The sequence below is a fragment of the Pleurodeles waltl genome, chromosome 8, assembly GCF_031143425.1.
Source record: "Pleurodeles waltl isolate 20211129_DDA chromosome 8, aPleWal1.hap1.20221129, whole genome shotgun sequence".
Classification (NCBI taxonomy): Eukaryota; Metazoa; Chordata; class Amphibia; order Caudata; family Salamandridae; genus Pleurodeles; species Pleurodeles waltl.
The window spans coordinates 1,421,408,322-1,421,432,325 of NC_090447.1; the positions used below are offsets into that span (position 1 = coordinate 1,421,408,322).

The 24,004-nt window shown below is 47.1% G+C and overlaps 1 protein-coding gene across 4 annotated transcripts in view; it reads left to right on the top strand.

Moving 5' to 3' along the window:
• Nucleotides 1-24,004, top strand: part of LOC138248711 (E3 ubiquitin-protein ligase TTC3-like) — a 1,399,506-nt gene that overhangs the window by 548,927 nt on the left and 826,575 nt on the right. For all 4 annotated transcript variants that reach the window (XM_069202543.1, XM_069202544.1, XM_069202547.1 and 1 more), the window contains exon 26: nt 4,224-4,357. In XM_069202543.1, coding sequence (XP_069058644.1) covers nt 4,224-4,357 — 134 coding nt within the window. The remainder of the gene's footprint in view (nt 1-4,223; nt 4,358-24,004) is intronic.

Consider the following 24,004-nt stretch of genomic DNA (forward strand, 5'->3'; position numbering starts at 1 on the left):
ATATGGAGATGGAGACACCCGAGGAAGAGGAAATACTTGTATTTCTCAGGAGCCCATAGGGTATTCTCTCGCCTGGACTATATCTTTGCGCCAGCAGGGGAAATAGGCAAGATACAAGGAGCGGAATACCTCGCTAGAGGCTTGTCAGATCACTCCCCCCTGCTGGTCACTGTAGGAGGGAAATCGGAGAAAGGAAGGAGCTGGAGATTGAATCCATGGGACATGCAGGACGTGGTAGTGGCAAGAGGTTTAAGACTAGACACTGACCTCTACTTTAAAGAAAATGAAGGGTCGGTGGAATCAGCAGTGATTTTGTGTGAGGCATATAAGACAGTGCTTAGAGATGGTGCGCAAAACCTGGTTGCCCAAAAGAAACGGAGAGATAATAAACAAATAGGCGAAGTAGAGGCCAAACTTCTAGAGACTGAAAAGAAGGCGACGCATATGCCCTCAGGCTCATTGCTGAGACAACTAGAACTAGCAACATTTGAATACAGGGAACTAGCAGAAAAAGAGGCAGAGGCCCACCTGAGAGCAACGCAATGTAGACTGTATGAAACAGGGGACAAAGCTGGGAAGCTACTGGCATGGCTGGGGAAGAAGGAAAGGGAAGCGCGATGGGTCCAAGAAATAGAGACACAAAATGGAACCAGGGCTACTGAAGATAGCGACATAGCGGAAACTTTCGCAGGTTACTATAAAGAATTTTATAAAGCTAGACCATTGGCAGGAATGGACTCCATTACTACATACTTAAATGAGATAGCCCTACCGAGATTAGACGTGGCAGACCGAGAGGAGCTAGAGGAAGATATCACAGTAGAGGAGATTTCAGCCGCACTGGCGAAACTAAGACCGGGTAAGGCTCTGGGCCCGAATGGATTCCCGGCCGAAATCTTTAAAAGTTTTAGGGAAATACTGGCTCCACATTTATTAAATATGTACCTAGAGGCCCGAGAACAAGGGGTGCTCCCCCCAGACCTACGAAGGGCTGAAATAGCAGTAATACATAAAGAAGGTAGACCTAAAGATAAATGTTCCTCTTATAGGCCGATATCCCTGCTAAATGTGGAAGTAAAGGCCCTAGCGAGTGTGCTGGCAACCAGGATCATCAAAAACATCCCTTCACTAATACACATGGACCAGACCAGTTTTATACCGGGACGATCCACAAGACATAATTTAAGAAGGGCATACATGTGGCTCGCCACGGTGTTAAACCGCTCAGAACCCCACCTGTTCCTGGCATTAGATGCAGAAAAGGCTTTCGATGCAGTACACTGGCCATTTCTGATGGAGACCCTGAGAAGATTCGGCTTCGGCCCAAAATATATTCAATGGGTAAAGTTGCTATACACAGGACCTGTAGCAGTGGTTAGGGTAAATGGAGTTATCTCCTCACAATTCCCTATTGAAAGAGGAACGAGACAGGGATGTCCCCTCTTCCCCCTACTATTTGCCCTCACACTGGAATCCCTATCGTGCAAGATTAGAATCTCCAGCGGCATAACTGGTTTTAGACTGAGACCTGAAAGGGAAGAGGAGAAACGCATCTCGCTATATGCGGATGATGTTCTCCTATATATCACGCGCCCAGAGGTAACAATCCCGAGGTTGTTCCTCCTTATAGAGGAATACGGTAGGCATTCAGGTTATTGTATCAATTGGCACAAATCGGTATTATATATACCACAGCAGGAGACATCCCTCCCACCTTTGCCGATGCAACTACAAAAAACAATGGAAGGATTTAAATATCTAGGGATATATGTAACCCATGAAGCTAATAGAGGCCTCGAACGTATCATATGGAGGGTAGCAAGAGAATGTAGTAACGATTTTAATAGATGGAAAACGCTTCCCCTGACGCTAATGGGCTGAGTGGCAATGATAAAAATGATCGCACTACCAAACTTTCTGTACATGCTGCAAAACACATACTACCAAATCCCCAACTGCCAATTCAAGAACATAGACAGGGATATTAGACTCTTCTTATGGGAGGGGAAACACCCGAGAGTTGCCTTAAACACCCTACAACGCAACCAATACGTGGGTGGTTTGTCACTGCCGAACATTGAGGCTTACTACTGGGCGACTCACCTAGCCAATGTCAACGACTGGATTTTCGCTGTAGATGAGCATCCCACCTTTCGATTGGAGAGGCTACAATGGGAAGGGAGATCCTGTAAGCAATTCTTATATGAAGGAAATGGAACTAGTCACCTAGCTCCTGCCACGGAGGTGACCCTGCTGGCATGGAAAAGGGCTAATAAAAAGATAGGATGGTACAGACACCCTACCATGGAGACCCCGTTATGGGAGGGAAACTGGCTAAAAGAAATCAAGAAGCTTAGGGGCTTCAGGGGCTGGGACATGATTGGGATTTCCAAGATTGGAGACCTGATGTTAAACGGTGGACTCAAGCCCTTTGAGTCACTACAACAAGAATATGCACTAAACGAGACACAATATTTCCAATACATAAGACTCAAGCATGCGTGGGGGAAGGAGGGGCTAACAGGACAAGAAATTGTGGAATACTCCCCCCTTGAGAGCCGCCTGTTAATAAATGAAATAATGGAGAAATCAGTATCACTGATATATAAAACCATTAACAACAACATGCCAAACACACTAATAAACCTTCGTAGCAAACGGGAGAAAGATGTAGGGCAATTGGAAGAAATAGACTGGGAGGCTGCAGTGATGTTTCCAAGAGAGATGGCAATAAGGGCAAGACTTCGCTTGATCCAATTCAAAATTCTGCACAGAGTGTACTATGACCCAAACAGACTATACAAAATGGGAAAGATCAGACATCCAAAATGTGTTAGATGCCAAGGTGAAACTGGTACCTTTATACACATCATATGGGAATGTCCGGTGATAAGAGAGTTCTGGGAGGGTGTACTGGGAGAACTCTCGGGGGTGTTGAGCGAGACGATCCCCCCAGATCCCAAATACATACTCTTGGGCATCCCCAACGAAATAGATCTACCCAGAAGGAAACTTATGCTGTGCGGACTTGGACTGATGGTCGCGAAAAGAGACATAGCTAGACAGTGGGGATCCCAGGCCCGGCCAAACCTGAATACTTGGAGAAGAGGGATGGATGGATATATGATGGGAGAAAAAACGACATACATAAACTGGAGATGCCCGCAGAAATTTCAAAAGATATGGGGAGACTGGATAACATACTACTCTATGGAAGTATAGTCAGAAACGTCCAGAGTACAGGGGTCATGTGGGTTGGTCCGAGACACTTCAGGCGCACCCACACCGAAATAGACTAGGGAGACATGGGAAGACACTGCAAGAAGGTGTACTTTTGGAAGGAATGTGTTTTGAAAATTTTGAGAGGAGGTGGGATTTGGGGAAGCTTCTTTCTGTGTTTCTAACAAAAATGTTAATCATGTATCTGATTGCTAGTAACTGCCTGAGTTATATTATTTTGCCGGACTCGTTGTGTCCGAGTTTAAAAGCAAATAAAAAAATTATTTTAAAAAAAAAAATCTTAAATGGACGATTGCTAATTCAGGACAAGTTTCATGTAGGCATTTCTATTTTATGGAATATCAGAGTTCACTCTTCCTAGCTGTGTTGCACATTGCTGGGGAATTCTAAAAGAATAAATATACTGTGCATGATATAGTTAATCCTTACAAAAAACAGGCACTAGGCCCAGATGGACATTGTATGTTCCTCTGTAGGTTATATGTGCCTGCTCCCTGCCCCTCATTTTTTTGTAGACTATGTATGGTTCCTTTGTGGTGGGAAGTACTATAGCATTGAGGGCACAGACAAGAAATCACAATTTAATTTCTGGGTCATTGTCTGTTCGGTTTCGTCTCTCATCCATGGCACCACCAAATATGTTGTGGTACACAACATTGTGAAAGGACCCAGGCTTTTAGGACCACACACTGGTGTTGGGGTGAATTGGTAAATGACAAATGTACAGAACAAATGCATTATTCATTAGAGCCAGAGCCAATGTTCTCAGTGGTAAAGTTGTTTTTTCTTTTCTTGCCATTCAAGGTATAGTGATTGCATTTTGTGCATCACTGTTTCATTATCTTATATTGCTCAAAATTGTGCTATTTTTGCATTTATGTTTTGCATTTTCATGCTGTATGTTTGCTAACACATGATAATGGCTTACTTAAACAATTTTGGGAAGTTGATAAACCAGTTGTTTTTATTTGTTGCCTTGCCAGCCTTAAGCTAAATGTAGAACAAAAAAGAAAATTAAGAAGGAGGTTGCACCAAAATGTAACTCTGAATTCAGCTGCCGATATAAAGGATATTACATCAAAAGAAGAGAATTCTTCAAAGGAAGGCATTCTCACAGGTATGTGTTTTTTTGGGGGTTTTCTCTTCAATTTCTTATTTTATTGCTCCAAATGCAAATGTATTTCAATTTAAAGCAACAGGATGTTAAAAAATAAATCGTAAAATATACTAATTTCCCAGTATTCACACTATGTTGCTTGTAAGCAATACCTGATTCCTCACAACTGGAATATCTTCATTCTGTAACGGGTCCATGAAATCCACCTAATGGCATTATCTAGGACAATGTTGCAAGTAAATCAATAAGTAAATATCTAGGATGCTAAGGGCCCTCTAACCCATATATGTGATAGAAAAGGTTGGGATTCAGAAATTGTTCTACCACTAAACTAATGGGCATCTGTCTAAAGTTCTAATAGCGTGAGCTCTGAGGCTGAAAATACATCTTGCTAAATGTTTTTTACACATGCACATGCTCTGGTGAGATGTAAGATCAGTACCCTTGAATTTACGCATCTGGTCATTTAGTATAGCCTTAGAACCCACCGTAGCAGGCTCTACTGGCTATTAAAGGCCCGCTCCCACGTTAAAGGCGAGGGCCTTTAACAAGGGCGAGGGCCTTTAATAGCTGGTAGAGCCCGCTACGGCGGGTTCTAAGGCTATTAGAACATTCTGCCATTAGAGGGCAGAATGTTCTCCTAAATAAAACAAAGGCTTCACGGAACCGAAGGAGATTACAATCCCCTCAGGCTCTGTGAGGCTTTGTTCACAGCTGCTGCTGTGAACAAAGAAGATTGGAATGTTGGCGCTGCGGGCTTTTACCGGCCAGTAAAAGCCTGGAGCACTCCATTGTTTTCAATGGAGCTGCCAACATTCCAATGTTCTAATATGAAGTTAATAGTTCTAAAGATTGGAATGTGCATATTCCTGTATATTGCTGTATGAGACAGATTTTGAACTTGATGCTTTTCTTGTACAGTGCAATTGTGATATCATCTGAGCATTACAGGACCAATATGAGGTGACCACATAGTTCTACACTCTTTGGCTTACCCAGATGTTTGCCAGAGAAGCCCATAAAATGTTGTTGGAGTAGTGTGTGAGACTTCAAAGACATGCCCCAAGGTACTCCAGAGTCAGATATTTACAACCCGTCTAAAGCAGTATTGATTTATTTACTTGAGTGGTGAATCACAGTTGTGAAAGATGAGTGCACGCTTTCACACACCTTACTTAAAGTTAGTCAGGACTAGTGAGGTAAGTTCTGAGGCAAGTTGAATCAACATGTCTTGTAAATGCTGGTGCCATGTAATGTGAGAAATATACTTATGATATTTATGCCAGCTGATTATGCCACCTGCATTGTTAGGTGTGAGTGAAATAGTCCATGGACTAGGAAGTGATTATCAAGGGTTGTCTGTGACTTTAGTATACAGCTGAGTGTCATTAGTCTTCCTGTCACATCCCATTTCTTATCTATTCATAATATAAGGAACTGGTCTTACATGTAAATTGATGACTACCAGGGAAGACGAGATCCTAGGAGGGGAACAAGTTCTCACTGCAGGAAGTAAGAAAGGGTCTATTGCCTGTCAGCCTTTTGGCTGCAAAAAAGTGTAGCATTTTTTCTTATTAGTTTAGTCTTTGAAGCTCCTTTATCTGAGGGCCAACGGGCCTACTGAGAAAGCCCATAAGTGTACTTCTTAGGCCAAATGTATCTTTTTTTAAGCCTTCCAGAAATTGACAAAGTAGCAGACATGAACCCATTTACAGGTGCAGAGATTTCTGCTATGAGTGTGAAGACTTCCAGAGCTGTATATCACTTTCCGGAGTGGGGAGTTGTTGTTCCAAGCTGTGGTTGCTGTAGGAAAGCACTCTTTTTCTCATGGTTAGCCCCAACTTTTGCCTGGTATCTGATGTGATTTCGACTGAGTGTGCACTGGGTTCCTGCCAACCAGGTCCTCAGTGCAAGATATCTTTCCCTAAATGGTACAGTTGTTTCTCTCGATTGGCACCACCTATAGCATCCTCTGTAGGGCCCTAGTAAATGGTACCCCTGGTACCTAGGGCCGGGGTACTAAAGAAAGTCCCTAAGGGTTGTATCATTAATTGTGTCACCCTCAGGGTCCTCGCACAAAACACACACAGTGCTGCCATCGCAGGCTGCGTGACTTGGTGCAGCCAAACGTTAAAACACAGCCTATCTTGCATCCCCGTGTGCCAGGTCTACTACCACTGCAATTGATATTTGTAGGTCACCCCCACAAAAGGCCTACAGCCCTAAGGCAGGGTGCATTATGTCATATATGAGGGCATATCTGCATGAGCAGATATGCTCTACTCTCTTTGTCAATTCTTAAACATAATAAGTGAACTAGCAAGCCATATCTGATAGAGACTTCTAGCTGCAGCTTCCTTACCTTAGAATTCCCTGGTGTCAGCTTCGAATCCGGAGTTTCTTCTGAGCAGTACCCTGCACGCGCGCCATCGGGCTGCGTCGTTCGGATCCGCGTGCATCGACCAGCTCAGCGTGCGTCGTCAGTGACGTTGGAGCCGTCTATGACATCACGGTTGTCTATGTAGACGCCGTCTCAGCGCGCGTACGTCAGTTCTTTTCCTTCCGCGCCGGTTAAGTGCAGCTTTGGAAAGAGCTACCCTGCTTCGATGTCTTCGAGAAAGGCAGGATTCAAGCCGTGTGGTGCGGGTCATCTCACCATGTTGGTGACAGATCTGCACCGTGTTTGTCTTTAGTCCCTGGAGAAGGACCACGATTCCACCTCGTACTCCGACTGTCGGGCCATGGCGCCGAAGGGCTTGAGGGAGAGATCCCTTAAGCTTCTTGCGGCCCGACATTCGTCTTTGGTCGGCACGACTCCGCTGAGGTCGCGGTCCCGCAGCAGGAGGAGTTCGCGCCACCGCTCCCGGAGCCCCAAGTCCTCTTCCTCACATTCGCGGTCATCCCAAGGTAAGAGGCACAAGAAGAAGAAGAAGTCCAAGCGGACTTCGTCTTTGCCACACCTGTTGGCCGACGAGGCGTCTAGGGAATGTTGGCGTTCCGAGCGCGGTTCTGCGGAGCCGTCGCCAGGGTCGACTCCGCGTCTTCCCCCCTTTCCGGGGACTGGATCTTCCCCCGCTCAAATAAGAGTTTTACGAGGCCATTCGTCTTGTTTTTGAGCGGGCTGCACCCTTGGGTGGGTCTTCGAGCCCCGCGGGGTCAGCAGGGGCCCCTTCGGATTCGACGCCGGCAGCTTCGGCCTCTGCGCCGTTGGGGACCCTAGGATCCGATACCGGATCCGGACCCGCGCCCGTCTCTCACAGTCGACCTCCTTTGGCGCCGGGTCCGACGTCGACGATTCTGCCACTGGCGCCCACCGGTGGCAGCCCCATCCTTATTCCGGATGATCCGGAGCCGCAGCGACGTCGACTCCGACTTCGACGGAGCCAATTCGGCCCAGATCATTGTCTGAGCATTATTTAGATCAGCCAAATGCATGAGAGGAATGGGAGGGGTCTGAGGACCCTTCAGAATCTGGATTGCAACAGGACTGGTATGAGGATGTAGGGGAGGCCAGTGGACTGGACATGTCTCCAGATACTGGTATGCTCTCTCCTACTAATGTGGCAACGGAGGAGGGTGCTTCGTTCGCTATGGTGGTGCGTAGGGCAGCTGAGGTCTTGGACCTAGATTTGGCTACGGTGCCAGTCAGGACGAATATCCTAACAGAAGTGCTTCAGCCGGGGGTGACCACATCAGAGCCGTTGTTGCCCTTCAATGAGGCTCTTACAGACGTCCTTCTGGGTACGTGGTCCAAACCCAGCACAGGGGCTCCTGTGAATAGGACGGTCGGCCGCCGCCATAGGCCCGGTCCCAGCGACCATAGTTTCCTGACACAACACCCCACTCCTTAGAGCTTGGTTGTCCAAGCCTCTACTTCCCGTGATGCTTTCCCTTCCGCTCCCCCGGATAGGGAATCCAAGAAGCTGGATCAGCTTGGGAAGAAGATGTTTTCTTCCACCAGCCTGGCATTGAGGTCCGTAAACACCTCTTGCCTATTGTGCTGTCATTCCCCTACCTTATGGGATACGGTGGCACAGGTGCTGCCCCAGTCCCGGAGGGCGTACGGGACACTCTCACCCAGGCTGTCAAGGATGGGAGAGATGCAGCCAAGTTTACGATCCGGTGTGGTTTGGACACGACCAATTCGCTGGGCAGAGCGATTTCATCGTCAGTGGCCCTACGTCGCCACGCCTGGCTTTGTTCTACTGGTTTCTCAGGGGATGTCCAGTCCAGCTTGATGGACATTCCCTTTGATGGCTCTCGCCTTTTTGGCGAAAAGGCAGACTCCGTGCTTGAGAGGTTCAAGGATTCTTGAGCCACGGCCAGATCCTTGGGCCGTTCAGCGCCAGCACGACAACAGTCTGTCTTTCGCCCCTTTCGAGGCTTCGGAAGGGGCGTGGTACCACAACCGCCACAGTTCAGCCACCGTCCTCAAGCTTCACAGCATCCCAGAAGAGGACGTGGTCGTGGTACCATCAGACCCAGAGGGTCTGGCCAGAGGTCGGCCGCCACACAGCCCCCCTCCACTGCGCCCAAGCCCTCCTAGTATGGTTCTGCGGGATCATGTCCATCCAGTTGGAGGGAGGAGTCGTTTTTATCACCCTCACTAGCTTTCCATCTCCACAGACAAGTGGGTCCTGCAGATCATACGGAAGGGCTACTCCCTTCCCTTCCAGCCTTTCCCTCCTTCTATCCCTCCGACAAAGGAATGGCTGATGGAGGACCATCTAGCTTTGCTCCTCGAGGAAGTTACAGCTCTCTTGGCCAAGGGAGCCATAGAAAGAGTCCCGATATCAGAAGTAGGCAGTGGTTGTTATTCCCACTACTTTCTGATTCCCAAAAAGAACAAAGGCCTACGCCCTATCTTGGATTTAAGGGACGTCAATCTCTTTCTCAAGAAGGAGAAATTCAAGATGCTCACTCTTGCTCAGGTTTTGTCTGCCCTAGACCAAGGAGACTTGATGGTAGCGTTGGATTTGCAGGATGTGTATTTCCACATTCCTATCCTGCCAGTCCACAGGCGTTACCTGCAGTTCAAGGTGGGCCACAAGCACTTTTAATTTACCGTGCTTCCTTTCGGCCTCACCAGTGCCCCTCGGGTGTTCACAAAGGTGATGCCGGTGGTGGCAGCTCATCTGCGCAGGTCAGGGATTTCAGTCTTCCCGTACGTAGACGATTGGCTGTTGAAGGCTCCTATGGCCTAGGCTCTCGTCACCCACCTCCAGACGACGGCCGACCTCTTGCATTCACTGGGGTTCACTATAAATGTGCCTGACTCCTTCTCAGAAGCTCACTTTTATCGGAGCTGTTCTGGACACAGTGCAGTATCAGGCTTATCCTCCCGAACAGCGGGTCCAGGATATTCAGGTTATGATACCGATGTTTCAGCCTCTATCCTGGATTTCGGTGAGACAGACTCTGAGGCTGCTGGGACTCATGGCTTCCTGCATCCTTTTGGTCAAGCATGCAAGATGGACCTGAAGTTCCAATGGGCACAGCATCAGGGAAATCTTACTGACGTGGTTCAGATCTCGGAGGGGACTGCAAAAGATCTGCAGTGGCGGTTAGTGAACTGCGATTGGGTCAAAGGCAGACCCCTCTCCCTTCCCCAACCAGATCTAACGGTAGTGACAGATGCGTCACTTCTGGGATGGGGCGGCCATCTGGGGGAGGTGGAGATCAGAGGTCACTGGTCTCCGGCGGAATCGGGGCTCCACATCAACTTGCTGGAGCTTCGGGCGATCCGGCTAGCATTTAAAAGCATTGGTGCAAAGAAGGGTCGGGCAGTGCAGAAACGATCCATTTCGCACTGGGTCGTTCTCTTTATAAAAATCTGCTACGCTTTGGCAAAGAAGCAGCCTCCTGAGGGCTTGAGAGCTCATTCCACTAGGGGGAAAGCTGCTGCCACTGCGTTAGCACGTGGCGTACCGGTGGTGGACATCGGTCAGGCTGCAAAGTGGGCTTCTTTGCACACGTTTGCAAAACACTACTTCCTGGATAGTCAGGTGAGAAGAGAGGGGCATTTTGCCCGGTCTGTTTTGCAGGACTTTCTGGTGTAAAATCTCCTTCAGACCCACCGCCTTGGGTTATAGCTTGGGTATCTATTCTAAGGTAAGGAAGCTGCAGCTAGAAGTCTCTATCAGATGAACAAGTTACTTACCTTCGGTAACGAGGTATCCGGTAAAGACTCTATCTAGCTGCAGATTCCTTACACCTGCCCAAGCCTCCCCGCTCTGCGGATATTTTTCTTATGTAGATATACATATATGTATTTATGTGTACATATGTATATTTTTGATCTTGGCATTTTTGCCTTTCGTAAAGGCATGAAAGAATTTTTACTTCATCAGTCAAAGAGGTAAAATCCATAATGGTTGGTTCTTCCATGACTCTGCGCTTCTGGCGTGGGAAGTTGTGGAAAAGAATTGACGTATGCGTGCCGAGACGGCGTCTATATAGACAACCGTGACGTCATAGACGGCACCAACGACGCTGACGATGCATGCGGATCCGAACGACGACGCCCGAAGGCGCGCGCGCGCATGGTACTGCTCAGAAAAAACTCCGGATTTGAAACTGACGCCAGGGAATTCTAAGGTAAGGAATCTGCAGCTAAATAGAGTCTCTACCAGATACCTCTTTACCGAAGGTAAGTAACTTGTTCTTTTAGTACATGTGCTGGACACTGGTCATTAAGAGTTCCCCAGCTACATGATGGTATCACTGAAACTAGTGATGTTTGATATGAAAAATCTCTTATTAGTAAACCCCCCCTGAAACTAGTAATGGAGTTATTAATAATATATGCACTCAGAGGGCACCTTAGAGGTGCCCCCTGAAAACCTGCTCGACTACTAGTGAGATTTCGGACCTCCTAAGGTGAGAACTAGTGCTCTTAGAGGCTAGGAACAAAAGCCTGCTTAGGGCTGAGCTGTTATTACCTCTTCCAGGCAGGATGGACATTCCAGGGTGGGAAGCTTCAAAGGCCAAGCCCCCATTGTAATGCGACCCAGGTCTCTCCAGATGGCGGAAGTGACCCCCTGTCCCACATCCCCATCCTGACCCCACTTTTTGGCGGCAGGACAGGCTGGAAAATTAGTAAGATTAGGTTGCCACATCATGCCAGTTCCACCCTTAGGTGGACCTGCTGATGTGGATATCACTTTTCAAATTCATCCATCTTGTTTTGGACAGAATTAGTATTCTAGGGTCAGGTTATTCCCAATGGAAGTGATCATACAGAGGGTGTAGTCAACCAAAGGTAGACAACCCTTTGACTGCTCCCTAGCACTCCCTGTAACGCCCCTAAATTGAGTATTTAGGTGGCACCCCTGAATCCAGGAACTCAGATTCGATGAATCATGAGAAGGATGAAGAAGAGCCACTGCCCAGCGAGAACAGCAGAAGAGCTGTGGACCTTTTGGTGTGAAACCCTGCCTGCCTTCACCTCTCTCGACAATTGTGATAGAGTGACTTGTCCTGATAGCTGGAGAACTGCCAAAGCTTTGGGTAGTCTGCCAGCACCGCCAGTCTTCCTTGGAGTAGAGGAGCTACTTCCCTGAATTCCACAGGCACCAAAAAGCAGAGTCCGGTCCATCGTCGTGCAGCTCCCCAGCCCGACCGATACCTGTGCTCTTGAGGACCAGGACTGCCCCCACCCCCTCCCATTAAGTGTGACAACAGTAGGACCCACCTGAACCGTGCAGCACCAATTCCTGGGGTACCAGAGCCCCTGCACCAAGCATCAACAGTGAGAGTCCAGTCGGGATTCTCACGGCACCAGGACCAAGCAGCCTTCAAGGGACGTCCGCATTACTGAGACCCACTTTGTGAGTGGCCCAGCTAATTTTGCCCCTGCCAGCTGGTTGACCTTGACTGCAAGCAGCACTTTTGCACACAGAGCCCAGGCACCCTATCCACTGTGCACCCAAGCTGTCCGGCCCGGGTCTTGAAGAACCGTCTGTACCCCCTTGCTTTAAGATTGCTTGAGACCCAATACTCATTTGGGAGCTCTCGGACGTCTCCCCAAGTCCCCCTGTGCAGCCTGTTTCTAGGTGGCCCCCCTTTGTAGCGCACCCAGCTCCAACCACACCAGTATCGAATTCGGGGAGCTACCGTTAACCGCTGGTTGTACTCTGGGCCTAATTCCAGAAGGTGAACCCCCAAAACTGACGATACTTACCTTTATACATTATTGACTTTTCTCTTCATTGGATTGCATTGTGCGTAAAGGCGCACAGGTTTGAACTCTTTGCTTACCTGTAACTTTTAAACACCTGAACGGTACTTATTGTTTTGCAAAGTTCTTGGTTTCAAAATATATATAAAACGAAGTGTTCGTTTTCTAAATTGCTCTCGGATTTATTCTTTGAGTGTGTCTCTCATTTATCAGACCCCCCAGGATTTTGCGGCCTGGTATGGCAAATTTTGTGGCAAAAAAGGCAAAATTTGCAATCCCAAACCCCCAAATTTGCAGAATTTTTGCGCCAGACAGAACACGTGCTTGTCACAAAAAACGCTCATTCACTATTGAAGACTCTGACCAGTCACTTTCTGTGACCTGGCTCAAATGTCCAGCAACACTGCACCTCGAGCAGGAGGGTGTCTAATGCCAGAGGGTGCATTTCTAAATTTGAAAACAACTCTCTGGCATAGACAGCCTGTATTCCTAAGGTACACAGGACTGCAGGGGGCAAATGGAGTAGTGGGAGCACTGGAGCCCCGTGAGTGGGAGGGCAATGGGGGGTGAGGAGCGAGGAGCGGGAACCATGTGGGCCCAGGGGTTATTGATAGAAGGGGTGTTTACCACAAGTGAGAGGAGACGAGGTGGGGGTGGGTTGACTCCTCTTTTCTGTGGTAAAGAGGTATATGGAGTTACTGCTAGAGCATAGAGGGGTGAACAGTGCAAACTTAGAAAAAGAGCCAAAGTGTAAATTGTCATGATGTGAAATCGGTTGAAATGCATGGAATTAGGTTGGTACAGGAGCAGGAAGTAAATGGAGATTTTGTAAAGCGCTGCAAATCACCCATGAGGGTCTCTCAGTGCTGGATTGTAGGCACAGGGAGATTAAGGGCCAGATGTAGGGACAAAAAAATTAGCGAGTTGGAAATAGCGACTCCTTGCGAATCGCTATTTCCGACTCGCAAAACGAGATGCATGTAAAAATCGCTATACCAAATAGCTGTTTGGTGTGGAGTCGCACCGCAGTTTGCGTACTCGCAATTTCCGAAGAGGCTATTTGCACAAAGGTGTGATCCGGAGTCGCAAATTGCAACTGACTCGCAAATTGCACGCAGGTGCAAATAAAATGGTGAAAAACCCACTTCCTGGTTCTGAGTGATGACATCAGAACCAGGAAGTACCCCAGTGGAACAGGGAGGAGCCTACCCAGCCCAAACTGCAGAGTCACACCCAGCTGAGAGGAGCTACTGCAACAATGGCATCTCAGGACAAGGAGACACCCAGTGCTGGCAAGAAAAGAAAACCAAAGTTTTCAGAGAAGAAGTTGGAGGTGCTAACAGAGGAGTGCTGCCTGCACCATGATGTTTTGTTTGGAAAGGCAGCAATGAGTGTCCCTGACAGCCAAAAGAAAAACATCTGGCAGGACATCCTCACCAAGATTAATGCCATTGGAGTCAGCCACTGCACAATAGATGAGGTCCACAAAAGGTGGTACGACCTCCGCTCCAGGACCAAGGAAAGGGTGTCTGAGCGTATGAGGGAGATGCATGGCACTGGAGGAGGCCCATCTACAGTACCACCCCCTACAGCCATCGAAACCATGGTGGAGACCACTCTGGAGCCGGAGGCAGTACTTGGCATTGGAGACCTTGACAGTTCAGCTCCAGGAACATCCAAAAGTAAGAACCAAAATTAACGTATTTACAACACACTATGCACCATGCACAAAACCACAGTACACATAAGCATGCACCTCCAGATTAGCTCCATTCCCATTTTGCAGCCTATAGAACAGTGCATTATGGGCAATGTAGTACAGTAGTCCAAATATAGAGACATTTTTATTCTGAGGCATCAAACATGTGATGCACTGACAGTGTTTCCCCTGTGCCCCACAGGTCTCCCACAAGGAGCCACCAACAGCGCCACTGTGCAGGGAGATGAACCAGCCACACACACACACAAGAGGAGGCTGCCACAGAAACTGCTGGGGAGTGCATGACAACACCACCCGTCCAACATGCACCAGAGGACATGGATGATCCTGATCTGGGTTTAGAGGCAGCCAACGTGACACCGGGGCCAATGATGAGGGAGAGTCGACCACAAAGGTCAGCTGGCTCTGTGCGTAGACTGCAACGCCCAATGCAGTCAGCGAGTGAGGAGGATGTCACGACAAACAATTGTTGTGACTGGAGGCATCCTTACTGCAAAGTCACCGGCTGCAAAACAGACATGCGGTTGATGAATCGTAACCTGTCCAGACTGCAGAACACACTCTCCCATGGTTTTGCTAATGTGGACAACCAGTTCACTGCTATGAACGCAAACATGGCAAACCTTACCTCTTCCCTAGACAACTTGGTCAGGGAAATGGTGGCAGATAGGGCACATGCAAGGCGCAGGGAGCCCAACACTGCTGCCCGTTTGGACAGACTAAGTGTTTCAATTGGGCGCCTTGCTAGCACAACAACCTGCCTGTCAAGGCACACAGTGAAGCTGCAGGTCGAACTTGGCCATTTTTCAGGTGATGTGGCAAGAAGACTTGGGCGCATCAGCCGTGCAGTGGACCTGCTAGAGACCAGCTAGGCAGCAAGGGGCATTGGCGATACCCCTCAGGATAGCGAGGAGATCTCCAGTGTCAGAAGTATGTCTGCCACTGATGCACGAATCCTGCGGAGTAGCAGTGCCCAGCAAGGATCAGGGGACCAACCTGGATTGAGCCATGGTGGCCGTAGTCGCAGGAGGTTGTGAGCTACCAGTCTGTGTTGTGACTGAGGCACATGAACTAAATGTGTCAGACTATACTTTTTGCTTTCTTCATGCAGTTTAGTTGACTATAGTTTCCCCATTATATTCCTGAAATTAAAGGGATAATTTGTTGAACTACACAAATGGGCTATGTGTGTCTTACATTAGTGAGTGTTGTCACGGTTGCCTGTACCTGCCAAAGTAGTGGGTTGCAATGTGGTTTCCGTCTCTGTCTGCTCTCCATTTCGATGCTTCCATCCCCAGGCTGTCGATGTGGTAGCTCTAGCTCCTCATCCTCCGAATCCCTGTGTCGTCAGGGGTGAGATATAGCCCACGTCTGGTGGCAATGTTGTGTAGGATGGCACAAGTAGCAATGATCTTGCATGCAGTTTCTGAGGCGTACTGGAGTGCCCCTCCACTTTTGTTCAGGCATCGGAATCGTGACTTCAACAAGCCGAACGTCCTCTCTAGACAGATCTGGTCTGCCAATGTCCAATGCTGTATTGCCTCTTATTCTGATTGCCAGGTGTTAGGGATGGGGTGAGTGGTCTCAGGGCATATGCACTGTCACCTGTGTGACAAAAGAGGCAAAATTAGCAGGGCATCACAGGGTTACGCTGTAACATGTATTTTTGTCATCAGAGTGTACTCGCCAGTACCTAATAAATATCCTTTGCCAAACTCCCCACTTTCTATACGTTGGTGTATCCCACTGTGCATGAATATGTATGCATCATGTGTACTCCCTGGATATTTAGCCACAATGTCAGTAATGACATTATGGGCGTCACACACCACCTGGATGTTTAGTGAGAGGGTAAATTTCCTATTGCGGAACACATATTCCAGATTTGCAGGTGGGCAAATTGGTATATGTGTCCCGTCCACACACCCTATTACATGGGGGAAGTAGGCAATTCTGTAGAAGTCCAACTTGGTGCTGTTAATTTCCGCCTCATTCCTGGGAAGGTATATATATCTGGACATATGTGCGAGTATGGCATCTAGGAAACGTCTGAAGAATCTTGAGAGGGCACTTTGGGATACCCCACCTGCCACAGCAATCACCCCCTGATAGCTACCCGAGTCCAAGAGGTGCAGTGAGCATAGCACTTGCACATGTGTGGGGATGGTGCAGCTGCGCATTGTCCGGAGTTCTAGCTGAGGTTTCAGCAGTTCAATGATCTCTAGGATAACTGCGCTGCTCAGTCTGTATTTATCATAAATCTCATCCTCGGTTTGTTGAAATAGTGTCTGCCTGGTTCGGTATATCCTCTCCTGTCTCTGCCTCCTCCTCCTCCTTTGCTGGGCAGCCTGGACTCTGCTCCTCCATGCAATCACATATAGAGCAGCCATTTTGAGAAACCCAGATGCCTTCTGGGTCTCCTTTTATACATTGTTTCTGGTTACCACCTGTTCGGAATCAGTGCTAATCTGGGTGTGCAAAATGGGCTTTTTGCGACTAGTGGCAATTTGCGACTGGCTTGTGCATTCGGTTTGTGACTTCGTAATTGCGAGTCGCAAAATCAGGTCGCAATTTTTGCGAGTCGGTAATGGGTTGCATCACTATTTGGTACTTCGAAATGGGATTTCTACATCCCATTTCGCTTTTTAGCGCTGGGACCCATTTGCGACTCGCAAAACTTTCCTACATCTGGCCCTAAGTGATTTGCTCAGAATCACTGGATGTTGAGCGGACGCCGAGACTCAAGCCTGGTTCCCCCAGCTCTGAAGTTGGCAGGTCAGGCCATTAGAGAGGAGGATAAAAGCGCAAAGGAGGAATTCCTATACACACAGTGTGAAATATAAACCATACACACACAGCATGAAATATGAAAAATCTCTATATTTGCGGTTAATTAAGGTTCAGCCTCTGAGATAGCTAGGAAGGGCAAAAGTACAAAGTCCTAGGCCTCAAAAATGTAAAATATATAAATATATATATATGTGTTCGATGGCATGTGTAGCTGCAGATACACATGCTTTGCACATCCCGCCATCTAGTGTTGGGCTCGGAGTGTTACAAGTTGTTTTTCTTCGAAGAAGTCTTTCGAGTCACGAGATCAAGGGATTCCTCCCCTTTCGGCTCCATTGCGCATGGGCTTCGACTCCATCTTAGATTGTTTTTTTTCCGCCATCTGGTTCGGACGTGTTCCTTTTCGCTCTGTGTTTCGATTCGGAAAGTTAGTTAGAATCTCGGAAAATTCGACGGTATTGTTTGCGTTCGGTATCGGTTAGTTACTACAGATCGACACCGACTTTTGAAGAGCTCCGGTGGCTCTTCGGGGTTTTTTCAATCCCCCGTCGGGGCCTGGTCGGCCCGGCCACGTGTCTTGTTCAAGGCTGATGGAACGGACCCCATTCCGCTTCTGCCCAAAATGTCACAACAAGTATCTGTATACAGATCAGCACCTGGTCTGTAACTTGTGTTTGTCTCCAGAACACAAAGAAGATACTTGTGAAGCCTGTCGAGCGTTTCGGTCGAGGAAGACATTAAGAGACGAAGAGCGAGAAGACTGCAAATGGCGTCGGCGCCGACAGGACAAAGGCATTTGGAGGAGGAAGAGGAAAGCTTCTCCATCCAGGAGTCGGACTCGGACGAGCTCGATCCCGTAGAAACGCCTAAAACCGTGAGTAAGACGTCGAAACATAAAACTCACGAAAAGACCACAAAAGCCCAGGGGACGCCACCGCCAACAGGCCATGGCTTAACCCGTAAAATAGGTGACTGATCATCAGCACTGAAAAAAGGCACGCTTGTGTCGAAGTCATCCGACTCCGGTCGAGATAGCGGCACACAGCAATCTCGAACCCGAGACAGCGGCTCCGAGCAAGTTCGGCACCGAGACAGCGGCACCGAAATGGGTCGCCACTGAGAGATCACGACGCCAAAAATAAAGAAAGTGTCGTCGGAGCCGAGAAAGGCTACCGAAAAGGTTTCCAATCCGAAACATCCAGCCTCGGAACCGAAATCAGGTTCCTACACAGAGGAACAGGGATTATCCTCCCAAATGCAGGGACACAAGTTCGGATAAGAACTAGAATCAATGGAGCGAGACTACACTCTATGTAGGCTCCACATTCAAAAGGACACAGGGAAGATAAGCCCCAATTAAAATGAAAAGAAGACTTGCCTTTCAAGAAAAGGACAAGCAACCACAGGCAAAGGTGGCAAGACAGACAACTCCGCCACCATCTCCACCACCATCAATGCACACATCACCGGTAGTCACTCCACCACTGATGCAATCCCCAACGCATACTGCAATGAGTCAGGACGATCCCGACACATGGGACCTTTATGATGCGCCAGTATCGGATAACAGCCCAGACTGTTACCCAGCGAGACTGTCCCCACCTGAGGACAGTACATCCTACACGCAGGTGGTCCCAAGGGCAGCGGCTTTTCATAATGTCACCTTGCATGCAGAACCGATTGAGGATGACTTTTTGTTTAATACACTATCCTCCACTCATAGCCAATACCAGAGCTTACCTATGCTACCTGGAATGCTAAAACACTCCAAACAGGTGTTTCAGGAGCCTGTGAAGGGCAGGGCCATAACTCCAAGGGTGGACAAAAAGTACAAGCCACCGCCTACAGACCCTGTGTATATCACGCAGCAATTAACACCAGACTCTGTGGTAGTAGGGGCAGCTCGCAAGAGAGCAAACTCTCACACCTCGGGAGACGCACCACCTCCAGACAAGGAGAGTCGCAAATTTGACACTGCAGGGAAAAGGGTTGCAGCTCAAGCAGCAAACCAATGGCGCATTGCCAACTCACAAGCACTTCTGGCAAGATATGATAGGACTCATTGGGACGAAATGCAGCATTTCATAGAACACTTACCCAAAGAGTTCCAGAAAAGGGCACAACAAGTGGTGGAGGAAGGACAAAGTATCTCAAATAATCAGATACGGTCAGCAATGGATGCAGCAGATACAGCTGCAAGGAGAGTAAATACTGCAGTAACAATAAGGAGACACGCATGGTTGCGTACGTCAGGATTCAAGCCGGAAATACAACAAGCCGTGCTGAATATGCCTTTTAATGGACAGCAGTTGTTTGGGCCGGAGGTGGACACTGCTATAGAAAAACTTAAAAAAGACACGGATACGGCCAAAGCCATGGGCGTACTCTACTCCCCACAGAGCAGAGGCACATTTCACAAAACACAGTTTATAGGGGGGTTTCGAGGACAAGCTACAGAACCCACAACATCACAAACAAGGCCCACTTATCAAAGTCAATATCAGCGGGGAAGTTTTCGGGGGCAATATAGAGGGGGACAATTCCAAAAGAATAGAGGGAAGTTCCAAAGCCCCAAAACTCCTCAAAACAAGCAGTGACTTCCAAGTCACAAATCCCCAACACAAAACACCCGTGGGGGGGAGACTAAGCAATTTTTACAAACATTGGGAGGAGATAACAACAGACACTTGGGTACTGGCAATTATCCAGCATGGTTATTGCATAGAATTTCTCAGATTCCCTCCAAACGTTCCCCCGAAAACACACAATATGTCAAAACAACACATGGATCTTCTAGGACTAGAGGTCCAGGCATTGCTACAAAAAGGAGCAATAGAATTAGTACCAATTCAACACAAAGGAACAGGAGTTTACTCTCTGTACTTCCTCATACCCAAAAAGGACAAAACACTGAAACCTATATTAGATCTCAGAACATTAAATACCTACATCAAATCAGACCACTTTCACATGGTGACATTACAAGACGTAATCCCACTGCTCAAACAACAAGACTACATGACAACACTAGACCTAAAGGATGCATATTTCCATATACCAATACATCCTTCACACAGAAAGTACCTAAGATTTGTATTCCAAGGGGTACATTACCAATTCAAGGTGTTGCCATTCGGAATAACAACTGCGCCAAGAGTTTTTACAAAATGCCTGGCAGTAGTAGCTGCGCATATCAGAAGGCAGCAAATACATGTGTTCCCGTACCTAGACGATTGGTTAATCAAAACCAACACACTAGAACGGTGTTTACAACACACACAGTACGTCATAGAAACCCTACACAAACTAGGTTTCTCAATCAACTACACAAAGTCACACCTTCAGCCGTGTCAGACACAGCAATACTTAGGGGCAACAGTCGACACAGCAAAAGCGATTACCACTCCATGTCCACAAAGAGTACAAGCATTTCACAATGTAATACAGGTCATGTATCCAAATCAAAGAATACAAGTCAAAATAGTAATGAAACTCTTAGGCATGATGTCCTCATGCATAGCCATTGTCCCAAACGCAAGATTGCACATGCGGCCCTTACAACAGTGCCTAGCATCACAATGGTCACAGGCACAGGGTCAACTTCTAGATCTAGTGTTGATAGACCGCCAAACATACACCTCGCTTCAATGGTGGAACAATATAAATTTAAACCAAGGGTGGCCTTTTCAAAACCCAGTGCCTCAATACGTAATAACTACGGATGCCTCCATGATAGGGTGGGGAGCACACCTCAATCAACACAGCATTCAGGGACAATGGGACTCTCGGCAAAAACAGTTTCACATAAATCACTTAGAACTATTGGCAGTATTTCTAGCGTTAAAAGCATTTCAACCAATAATAAGCCACAAACATATTCTTGTCAAAACAGACAACATGACAACAATGTATTACCTAAACAAACAGGGAGGAACACACTCAACACAGTTCTCTCTCCTAACACAGAAAATATGGCATTGGGCGATACACAACCACATTCGCCTAATAGCACAGTTCATTCCAGGGATTCAGAATCAATTAGCAGACAATCTCTCTCGGGATCACCAACAGATCCACGAATGGGAGATTCACCCCCAAGTACTACACACTTACTTCCAAAATTGGGGAACACCACAAATAGACCTGTTTGCAACAAAAGAAAATGCAAAATGCCGAAACTTCGCATCCAGGTACCCACAAGATCAGTCTCTGGGCAATGCGTTATGGATGAGTTGGTCAGGGATATTTGCATACGCTTTTCCCCCTCTCCCACTCCTTCCATATCTAGTAAACAAGTTGAGTCAAAACAAACTCAAACTAATACTCATAGCACCAACTTGGGCAAGACAACCTTGGTACACAACACTACTAGACCTCTCAGTAGTGCCTCATATCAAACTACGAAACAGACCAGATCTGTTAACTCAACACAATCAACAGATCAGACACCCCAATCCAGCATCGCTGAATCTAGCAATTTGGCTCCTGAAGTCTTAGAGTTCGGACACTTAGACCTTACACAGGAATGTATGGAAGTCATAAAACAAGCTACAAAACCAACCACTAGACATTACTATGCAAATAAGTGGAAAAGGTTTGTTTATTATTGCCATAATAATCAAATTCAACCCTTACACGCATCTGCTAAAGACATCATAAGCTACTTGCTGCATTTGCAAAAGTCAAAACTAGCTTTTTCATCCATTAAGATACATCTTACCGCAATTTCAGCTTACCTGCAAATTACCCACTCAACTTCACTGTTTAGGATACCAGTCATAAAAGCCTTTATGGAAGGCCTAAAAAGAATTATACCACCAAGAACACCACCAGTTCCTTCATGGAACCTCAACATTGTCTTAACACGACTCATGTGGCCACCATTTGAGCCCATGCACTCATGTGAAATGCAATATTTAACATGGAAAGTTGCATTTCTAATTGCCATCACATCTCTAAGAAGAGTCAGTGAAACCCAAGCATTTACCATACAAGAACCATTTATTCAAATACACAAGCATAAAGTAGTTCTACGGACAAATCCAAAATTTTTACCAAAAGTCATATCACCGTTCCACTTGAATCAAACAGTAGAACTACCAGTGTTCTTCCCACAGCCAGATTCTGTAGCTGAGAGAGCAGTACGTACATTAGACATCAAAAGAGCGTTAAAGTACTACATTGATTGAACAAAACAAATTCGGAAAACAAAACAATTATTTGTTGCTTTCCAAAAACCTCACACAGGAAATCCAATTTCAAAACAAGGCATTGCTAGATGGATAGTTAAATGCATTCAAACCTGTTATCTCAAAGCAAAAAGAGAACTGCCTATTACACCGAGGGCACACTCAACTAGAAAGAAAGGTGCTACCATGGCCTTTCTAGGAAACATTCCAATGACTGAAATTTGTAAGGCAGCCACATGGTCTACGCCTCATACGTTTACCAAGCACTACTGCGTGGATGTGTTAACAGCACAACAAGCCACAGTAGGACAAGCAGTACTACGAACTTTGTTTCAAACAACTTCAACTCTTACAGCCTGAACAACTGCTTTTGGGGAGATAACTGCTTACTAGTCTATGCAAAGCATGTGTATCTGCAGCTACACATGCCATTGAACAGAAAATGTCACTTACCCAGTGTACATCTGTTCGTGGCATGAGACGCTGCAGATTCACATGCGCCCACCCGCCTCCCCGGGAGCCTGTAGCCGTTTCGAAGTTGATCTTGAACATTTGTAAATTTGTAAATATATAATTTTAAACTACATTATGTACATACATGTTTACTCCATTGCATGGGCACTATTACTATGATACACAACTCCTACCTCACCCTCTGCGGGGAAAACAATCTAAGATGGAGTCGACGCCCATGCGCAATGGAGCCGAAAGGGGAGGAGTCCCTCGATCTCTTGACTCGAAAGACTTCTTCGAAGAAAAACAACTTGTAACACTCCGAGCCCAACACTAGATGGCGGGATGCGCAAAGCATGTGAATCTGCAGCGTCTCATGCCACGAACAGATGTACACTGGGTAAGTGACATTTTCCATATAAATATATATTTTTTTTTAACAGTTTTTATTTGTTTTTTGAATACTTATAAACCGTTTACAAATAGTGCACATCATCAGCATCTCATATACAATTTTGTCATCAGCAGGCATTGTACAAGGGCCAATCCATGTATGTGAAACATCGAATAACAACATCCTGTGTCAGGAGAAAAGAGACTGAAGAGTCTAGAGAATTTGCCAATCATTAACTTTCCCCAAATTGTCGACTCTCATATGACATTTAAGGGACCCCCTGTGCTTACTTTTCGTTTACAAGTAATCCTCCTATGGGGAACAGGTTGCGTCCCGCTAAATCATTATCCCTCCCCTTGTGAGCTCTCCCCCGACGTCGAGGTGTCCTCCTCCGGGAGCCTTCCAGCAAATATGCCCAGAGTTGGACAGCTGCATTGGCACTCATCAGTGCACGATATTCTCATGTGGGATTCCTCAGCTGCTCCCCATTCCAGAATGTCTTGTAGCCATTCTGTAATCATTCTACAGTGAATCTTGCGCCACCCCCCTCAACCTCCCACCAAGGGGGGGCTCTCTATTACCCCCAGAAGACAGACCTCCGGCTCCCGAGGGACATGAATTTCCATAGCTATCTCAATTCGTGCCACAACCTGTCCCCAAAAAGCCTAGCTGAAAGTTTGAAAATCTAGTTGTTGAAATCTAATGTTACAGGATACTTTACAAACCAATCCCAGCGATTTCTTCCATTCTGCATTTGCAATAGGTATACCCAGGTCCCTCTCCCACATACTGTGCGCGGGTTACCGGCATTACACCCCATCTGATCGAAGGGCTTTGTGAAAGAGTGTTATTAGGTGCCTGCCCTCACCCCATTCAAGGAGGCCGTCAAGAACAACAGAGGCTCTGGGAGCCATGGGAAATC